This window comes from Vanellus vanellus (assembly GCF_965231255.1).
Source record: "Vanellus vanellus genome assembly, contig: HAP1_SCAFFOLD_45, whole genome shotgun sequence".
In the NCBI taxonomy this organism is placed as follows: Eukaryota; Metazoa; Chordata; class Aves; order Charadriiformes; family Charadriidae; genus Vanellus; species Vanellus vanellus.
Genome location: NW_028128545.1, coordinates 1,030,797 through 1,039,395, shown reverse-complemented (window position 1 = coordinate 1,039,395; position 8,599 = coordinate 1,030,797). Strand labels below are relative to the sequence as shown.

Sequence of the window (8,599 nt, the reverse complement as noted above, 5' to 3'; positions counted from 1 at the left end):
GCGTCTTGGTGCAGTCAGCTGCAGGGAGTCCTCTATGTCCCTGTCTGGGAGGGGAGGGCTGAGATCCTCCTCAGGTACGATGAGACAGGCTGAGGACTTTGGAGAGGGGCACATGGAAACTGCATTCCTCTGGTCCCAGCAGTGGCCAGTTCCTTCTCAGGGGAACAGCTGAGTCCATCATCATCCAGCTCCAAGAGGTGCCAGCACAGGGCAGCTGAGAGCAGGGCTGCTGGACAGACCTACTGCCCTCACCCCACACTGAGGGACAGCCCCTCGGCCTCTCAGGACCCACAAGGCTTCACACGGAGTGTGGCAGAAAGTCCAACAATTTCTGCCTTAAAAACACTCCTCAGGTGCGTGGGGGAAACAAGAACAGTACAAACAAACCAAAATCCCCACAGCTCTGCTCTGCAGTCAGGTGAACTGGGAGCAACAATGCTGAAAAGCTCTTGGACATTATGAGTGGATTTAATCTGAGATAACACCATGTTCCTATTTGCCTATTTCTGCAAGGTATGACTGACCCCTCCAGAGCTCACAGCAGAGTTCTCTGCTCCTTGGGGCACCCTCAGCCACCACAAAGCAGAGCTCACAAGAGGGACGTGCCAAAGGTTGTCGTTAAGAGCGGAATGCAGTCTCTCAAGCTTCAGAGAGATAGAGAGCAGTTTTTTTTTCTTATAAAAGTCTTCACTATCTTTGAACTGCCTTTTCTTTCTTGGACAGTGCCCAATGCTTAGAGGAAGCAAATGTCCAACAGCAGCTCCATCACCCACTTCCTCCTCCTGGCATTCGCAGACACACGGGAGCTGCAGCTCTTGACATTCTGGCTCTTCCTGGGCATCCACCTGGCTGCCCTCCTGGGAAACGGCCTCATCATCACCGCCATCGCCTGCGACCACCGCCTCCACACCCCCATGTACTTCTTCCTCCTTAACCTCTCTCTTCTTGACCTGGGCTCCATCTCCACCACTCTCCCCAAAGCCATGGCCAATTCCCTCTGGAACAGAAGGGCTATTTCTTACCAGGGGTGTGCTGCACAGGCCTTTTTCTTTTTCTTTTTCATGTCAGCAGAGTTTTATCTTCTCACCGTCATGGCCTATGACCGCTACGTTGCCATCTGCCAACCCCTGCACTACGGGACCCTCCTGGGCAGCAGAGCTTGTGTCCGCATGGCAGCAGCTGTCTGGGGCAGTGTTTTTCTCTATGCTGTGCTGCACACAGCCAATACATTTTCACTGCCCTTCTGCCAGGGCAATGCCCTGGACCAGTTCTTCTGTGAAATCCCGCAGATCCTCAAGCTCTCCTGCTCACATTCAGATTACCTCAGGGAAGCTGGCCTCCTTCTAGTTTGTGCCTTACTAGGTTTCGGGTGTTTTGTTTTCATTCTCTTTTCCTATGTGCAGATCTTCAGGGCTGTGCTGAGGATCCCCTCAGAGCAGGGACGGCAGAAAGCCTTTTCCATGTGCTTCCCTCACCTGGTCGTGGTCTCCCTCTTTCTCAGCACTGGAATGTTTGCTTACCTGAAGCCCCCCTCCATCTCCTCTCCATCCCTGAACCTGTTGGTGTCATTTCTGTACTCGGTGGTGCCTCCAGCAGTGAACCCCCTCATCTACAGCATGAGGAACCAGGAGCTCAAGGATGCCCTATGGAAACTGGCTCAATGGACATTGTTTCACCAACCCTAACCTCTCTCCCCTTCTCTGCACTTTTTTCTGGACTTTGTCTTTGGCCAGGTGCCTAATTTTTTCCCTTCTGATAATCTTTCTTATAGATCATATTCTAGGCTTATACTACTTCTCCTCAGGCTTGATCATGTTGTGTCTGACACATGCACATTACTGAATTAGACGAGCAATGTCCAATAGCAGGTCTTCAATAAAAGGGCTTCTCCTGGGTGCAGTGCCTGAAGCCTGGACTCTTCCTCCAGAGTTAATGCCAAAAAAATGTTGCACAAATTTCTCTTTTAAAGTGTCTGCTCTCTTTGCGTTCTTCCTGTGTTTGGGGTTAAGCACACGGTACCCTTGGGTTCTATTGTACCAAGAGTTCTGTTTTTACAGGCTCTCTGCTTGGTGCCTGATGGCAGAAGAAGGTGCATGAGCTCCCAATTACCTCTAGCTGCGTCCTGTATGACAGGACTGATGTCACGTAGAGGTCTCTCTGGAAATGAATTTGGAGGGGTCAGGAGAGGATGGGTAGTGGCCACGTGTCCTGAGCTGGGAGTAAATGGGACTCAGAAGGTGAAACACCCTCAAAGGTGAAGTCCCTCAAAAGTAAAGCACTGAATTGGGATACTCACAAACAAGTTCCATGGGAGTCAGTGGACACCCAGCAGGAAGAGGGAAGGGACACTGGTGAGATCATAGAATCATAGAATGGTTTTGGTGTGAAGGGACATTTAAGATCATCTAGCTGCAACCCTCTGCCATGGGCAGGGACACCTCCCAGTAGACCAGGTTTCTCAAAGCCTCATCCAGCCTGGTCTTGAACACTTCCAGGGATGGGGCATCCCCAACTTTCCTGTGCCTCACCGCCCTCAGAGTGAAAAATTTCTTCCTAATACCTACACTGTCTCTGCTCTTCTAGTTTGAAGCCAATACACCTCATCCTATCCCCACATGCCCTTCTAAAAATTCCCTCTCCAGCTTTCTTGTAGGCCCCCTTCAGACACTGGAAAGCTGCTATAATATGGGATACGAGATACGGGAGCTGCCTGCGGAAGCCCAGGGTGCTCGTGCTCTTCTGCAGAGTTTGGCCGGTGGGGGCAGAAAAGAGGGCATATGCTGTCGGGATTGAGCATCATCTACAATATGAAGGTAGACCCAGCTCTCCCAGGGTCTCCTTGTCCATAATGTGCTCCAGGCCACAACCATCCTTCCGGCCTCTGCAGGACTCGCTCCAGTCTGCCAGAGTCTGTCTTGTGCTGGGAAGCCCCATACTGGGCACAGCAGAGCTGATGCCGTTCTGTGGAGGGTTATCTTTGACCAGCAGCCAGCCAGCCAACCAGCTGCTCACTTGCTCCCCCTCCTCAAAATGATACCAGGAGAAGAAGATGATCCTCTCCTTGATGTAATGTCTTCTACAAATCTTATGAATAAGCACTCTTGACTCCTCTGAGTCATTAAAAACACATTAACCAGTGCAGGTTGTTTTATAGACCCTTGCAGGACCCTACAAGTTACATCCCTCCGTATTCTGTATGTATTTCCAAGCAGAACCTTGATCAACAAAGATGTTGAACAGCACTGTTCCCAGTACCAGCCCCTGAGGAACACCACTCGTAACTGGTCTCCACTTGGACATGGAGCTCTTGACCACTACTCTTTGAGTGTGACTTTGAGAAGTCGTGGCAGTCTGGTGAGGTTCCTGCTGACTGGAAAGGGGGAAACATAACCCCTGTTTTCAAAAAGGGAAAAAAAAGGAAGACCCAGAGGTGAGGTGTATGGTCACAGACAGCAATGGCCAGTGTGTGGGACTGTTGGGACAATTTTCCTGGGGCAGGTTCTCTCAGGTGTCCAAGAAACTGGCACAGACCAGGCCTCTCTCTTTTGCTCTGTTTCTGCCTTGCTTCCTTCACCATCTGCCAGCAGATCCAAGACTTTTGTCTTTGCCCCATTGGAGGGTCAGAAGCAGAAGAGCATAGAGCGGTTGCACCTGCGGGGAGGAGCAGAAAGGAGAGGTGTCCTCAAACTGACCATCAGAGTAATCCATCCCATCTGCCTCATGCCCAATATAAAAGCTGAGGGATCAAAGGCTCAGCTCTCTTTCTTCAATGGTTGGTGTCCCAGGAAGGCTCTGGCTGTCAGCCTTTGATCCCGATCTGTACATCCTGAATCCACTTCGCATCCATCACTGAGTTGAGTCTGGGAATTCCCCATGCCTGCTGGTGATGTGATCATCATCATTCTGGGAGCTTCATCCAGTTTAGTATATATTTAATTGTTTTTAAAATACTATTATTAATATTTCATTAAAGTAGTTGAGTTCCTTCTGAATCCATAAGTCTCTTTCTCTCTCCCTCCTCCCCTTAGAGAGAGAGGTGAGGGAGAGCCTCTGTCATTTGTTGCAGTGGCCAGTGTGGTCCAAACCACAGTAAAAATAAGGGAACTGCACTGTTGGACTGAAGGCAGTCCTTGCTCCTGCACACAGAATTCCATCAACAAATAACTCATGTTCATTTAATATTTGGTCTGCTGCCTCGAGGAATTGTCCCCGACACACCCTTGGCTGGACTGCAATAGCGTTTTGTCTGGGAAGCCATCTGAAGGAACAGCCTCATCCCAACTTCATTGCGTGATCTGCAAACTGAGGGACAAACCCTGCAGTCAAAGTGGAAGGTTCGTGGGTGATGGTGGTGACTGCAATGACCCACCATGCAGCTTTTTGGTCTGGCTCGCTGGACGCTCCGAACCAACGGAACTCTGAAGGGCAGTAAATCTGGAATTGGAGCTTACAGAAAACACAGTGAAAATGCTTTATCTGGTTGGAGCAGCAAAATTTCTGTGAGAGTTTGCCCCTTTAAAGAGAGTATAGGAATTGCAGGGCATCAAATCAACCATGCAGATTGAGCGGTGTGAGTAGAATGGTAGAATCATAGACTCACAGAATAGTTTAGATTGGAAAGGAAATTAAAGATCCCCTACTTCCAATCCCCCCTGCCCTGGGCAGGGACACCTTCCACTAGACCAGGTTCTCCAAGGCCCATCCAGCCTGGTCTTGAACACCTCCAGGGGTGGGGTAACCACAGCTTCTTGAGGCAACCTGGGCCAGGGTCTCACCACCCTCACAGTGAATTTTTTTTCTTAATATCTATTCTAAATCTCCCCTTTTCCAGTTTAAAGCCTTTCCCCTTGTCCTACCCCTACATGCCATTGTAAAAAGTCCCTCTCCAGCTCTCCTGTAGGCTCCCTTCAGATACTGGAAGGCTGCTATAAGGTCTCCCAAGAGCCTTCTCTTCTCCAGGCTGGATGCTGATAATCCAGGACCAGGCATCTGGCTGGGCATCTCTGCCACCCACCAGTCTTTTCCTCCATTTTAACAGTTAGAGAGGGAGCAGCCAGAAACAGACAGATAATGCACATGAACTCCAGGCTACGTGGCTGGTGCCATCGTGAGGGTTTTTGCTTTTATGACAATAAAATATGAATATGGCCTTTTAGATAGGGATGGGATCCACCCTTCTAGAAGAGGCAAGGGAATCTTTGGCAGCAGGCTGGCCAGCTTGGTGAGGTGGGCGTGAAACTGCCACATCCAGCTGGGCAATAACCACGGCCAACCAGAGCAGTGACAAATATTCCTTGGTGGACTCCCAAGGTGATATCCAGAAAGCCACCCACCTCCAGGGTGTGTATGACTGTGATGGATCCTCTTGCTCTCCTCCAGGGAAACCTGCATGGAATAGCTCGCATGACTGGATAGCTGTCACAGAAGGCTGTGTACTTTTGCGGAAAGACAGGCCAGCAGGGTGAGGTGGTGGAGTTGCTCTCTATGGGACAGAGCAACTTGAATGTATTGAGCTCCGCCTGGGGGTCGACAAAGAATGTGTTGAGGGTGTATCGTTAAGAATTAAGGGACAGGCTAATCTGGGAGACACTGCTGTGAGTGTTTACTACAGACCACCAGATCAGGAAGAGGAAGGTGATGAGGCCTTCTACAGAGAGCTGGAAATAGCTTCACAATCACAGTTCTCATGGGGGACCTCAGCCACCCCGATATTTGCTGGAGAAACAACACAGCCAGGCACACAGAGTCCCGGAGGTTTCTGCAGAGCAGTGATGAGAACTTTTTGACACAGTTGGTGGGGAAACCAAGGAGGAGAATTGCCCTGCTGGACATGTTACTGACAAATAAAGGAGGACTAGTTGGGGATGTGAAGGCTGGGGGGAGCCTTGGCTGCAGTGACCGTGAGATGGTGGAGTTCCAGATCCTGCGTGGAAGAAGCAGGGCAAAAAGTAGAATTACAAACCCAGACTTCAGGAGAGCTTTGGCCTCTTCAAAGACATACTTGGAGGAATCCCATGGGCAAAGGCTCTAGAAGGACGGGGGGTGCAGGAGAGATGGTTAATAGAAAAGCTCCACTTCCTCCAAGCTCAAGATCGGTGCATCCTTATGAGTAATAAATCAGGCAGAGTAGGCAGGAAATCTGCATGGATAAGCAAGGACCATCTGGAAAAACTCAGGTGCAAGAGGGTAGTTTACAGAGTGTGGAAAAAGGGACTGGTCACTTGGGAGGAGTATACAAACATTGCGAGAGTATGTAGGGATGCAACGAGGAAGGCTAAAGCCCACTTGGAATTAAACCTGGCAAGGGATGTCAAGGACAATAAGAAGGGCTTCTCCAAGTACATCAGTAGTAAAAGGAAGACTAGGAAAATGCGGGCCTGCTACTGAATGAGGTGGGTGCTCTGGTGACGGAGGATACAGAGAAGGCGGAGTTACTGAATGCCTTCTTTGCTTCAGTCTTTACTGCTAAGGCTGGCCCTCAGCAATCCCAGCCCCTGAAGTGAAGAGAAAGAGTCTGTGAAAAGGAGGACTTTCCCTTGGGCAAGGAGGATCAGGTTAGAGATCATTTAGGCAAACTTGAGACCCACAAACTCATGGGCCCTGATGGCATGCACCCAGGAGTGTTGACGGACCTGGCAGATGTTATTGTGAAGGTGCTCTCCATCATCTTTGAAAGATTCCACTTCTAAAGAGGCATTAGTCCATTATCTCTCCACTAGTGCCTCTATAACAGTGTCTAACACCAGGTCAGAACTGAAACTCTCACAGCCTCTCTATAACAAAATGGCATCTCCTTTGTGCTATGCACAAACACTGGTCCTTTCTTCCAAAGCTGGTCTCAGGAGAAGGCTTGAGCGCTTGCATCCCCAAAAGGACTGTTGCTTTTGGGTTCTTTTAGAGCTTGAGGATTGGATTTAGGACCCACTTGTCAGCATGTAGTGACAGTGGAAGCAATGGCTGGTCACTGAGTGGCATAGCCAAGGCTGTCACGTACAAGCCATGACCGACAACTTTATTCTCAAGTGGGTAAGTGAGCCGCCTGGAGATCCCCTGGGTTCTCAAAGAGCCGTGTATGCCTGGGGTAGGTATGGAATGAAGCCCCACAAAGTGATTAATCACCCAAGATGGAGTCACCAAGCTGAGTGGTGCGGTTGACGTGCGTGAGGGATGGGACGCCATCCAGAGAGACCTGGACAAGATGGAGAAGTGGGCCCGTTTGAACCTCATCAATTTTAACAAGGCCAAGTGCAGGGTCCTGCACATGGGTTGGGGCAGCCTCTGATATCAGTACAGAGTGGGGGATGAAGGGATTGAGAGCAGCCCCGCTGAGGAGGACCCGGCGTAAGGGGCAATGAAAAGCTGGACATGAGCTGACAATGTGCGCTCGCAGCCCAGAAATGCAGCCATGTCCTGGGCTTCATCAAAAGAAGCATGGCCAGCAGGGAAAGGGAGGTTGTTCTGCCCCTCTACTCTGCTCTCGTGAGACCCCACCTGGAGTGCTGCATCCAGCTGTGGAGTCCTCAGCACAGGTGTCGTGGTTTAACCCCAGCCAGCAGCTAGGGCCATGCAGCCGCTGGTGCAGTTCTCCCCCTACCCCCAGAAGCAAATGGAGAAGAGGGAGAAAAGAGGGGAAAGGGAAAGAAAACAAAAAAACAACCAAACAAACAAAACCACCCCAAACTCATGTTGTGGTAAAGACAGTTTAATAGAACAGTAACGAAAAAGGAAAACAACAAGAGCAACAACAATACTACTGCTGCTGCTACTAATGACAATACACGTCACTCTCACAACTCAGTGAATCGGTATCTGCCTGAGCAGTGTTCGCGTGTACCCACCCCCTGGCTGAACCCATCCAAATACCGAGCATGACCTCTGTGGTATGGAATATTTCATTGCCCATTCCATCGTTCTCTCCAGGCCCCTTTGACATTCTATAGAAAGCTGAAAAAAAAGTCCTTGAAAAATATGAACAACACCTGGTGACAACTAAAACAATATGCATTATTGACATTCCTTTCTTACCAAATCTGAAACACAGCAGCCACTGGAAAGAAAATGAGAGTTGCAGTCAAGGGCTCCATGTCCTAGTGGTGAGCAGTGACAAGTGGCGTTCCTCAGAGGTCCGTACTGGGTCTGGTGCTGTTTAACATCTTTGTTGGTGACATGGATGTTGGGATGGAGTGCACCCTCAGCAAGTTTGCCAATGACATCAAGCTGTATGGAGCAGTGGACATGCTGGAGGGGAGGGAACCCATCCAGAGGGACCTGGACAGGCTGGAGAGGTGGGCCTACACAAATCTCATGAAGGTCAACTACGCCAACAAAAGAAGGACATGGACCTTTTGGAGAGGGTCCAGACGAGTCCACGAAGATGATCAGAGAGCTGGAGCACCGCTGCTATGAGGACAGGCTGAGAGAGTTTTGGCCCATCAGCCTGGAGAAGAGAAGGCTCCGGGGAGACCTTATAGCAGTCTGTCAGTACCTAACGGGGCCAACGGAAAAGGTGCAGAGGGACTGTTTATGAGGGAGTGTAGTGATAGGACGAGGGGTAATCATTTTAAACTGAAAGTGCACAGATTTAGATTAGATGTTAGGA

At 49.9% G+C, this 8,599-nt stretch overlaps 1 protein-coding gene across 1 annotated transcript; it reads left to right on the top strand.

Moving 5' to 3' along the window:
* Positions 1 to 746: 746 nt before the first annotated feature.
* Positions 747 to 1,685, top strand: LOC309684224 (olfactory receptor 14A16-like; the record flags this gene model as incomplete). Its single annotated transcript, XM_082500163.1, has 1 exon — positions 747 to 1,685. The coding sequence occupies one exon, from the start codon at positions 747 to 749 to the stop codon at positions 1,683 to 1,685; it is 939 nt and encodes a 312-aa protein (XP_082356289.1).
* Positions 1,686 to 8,599: the final 6,914 nt, after the last annotated feature.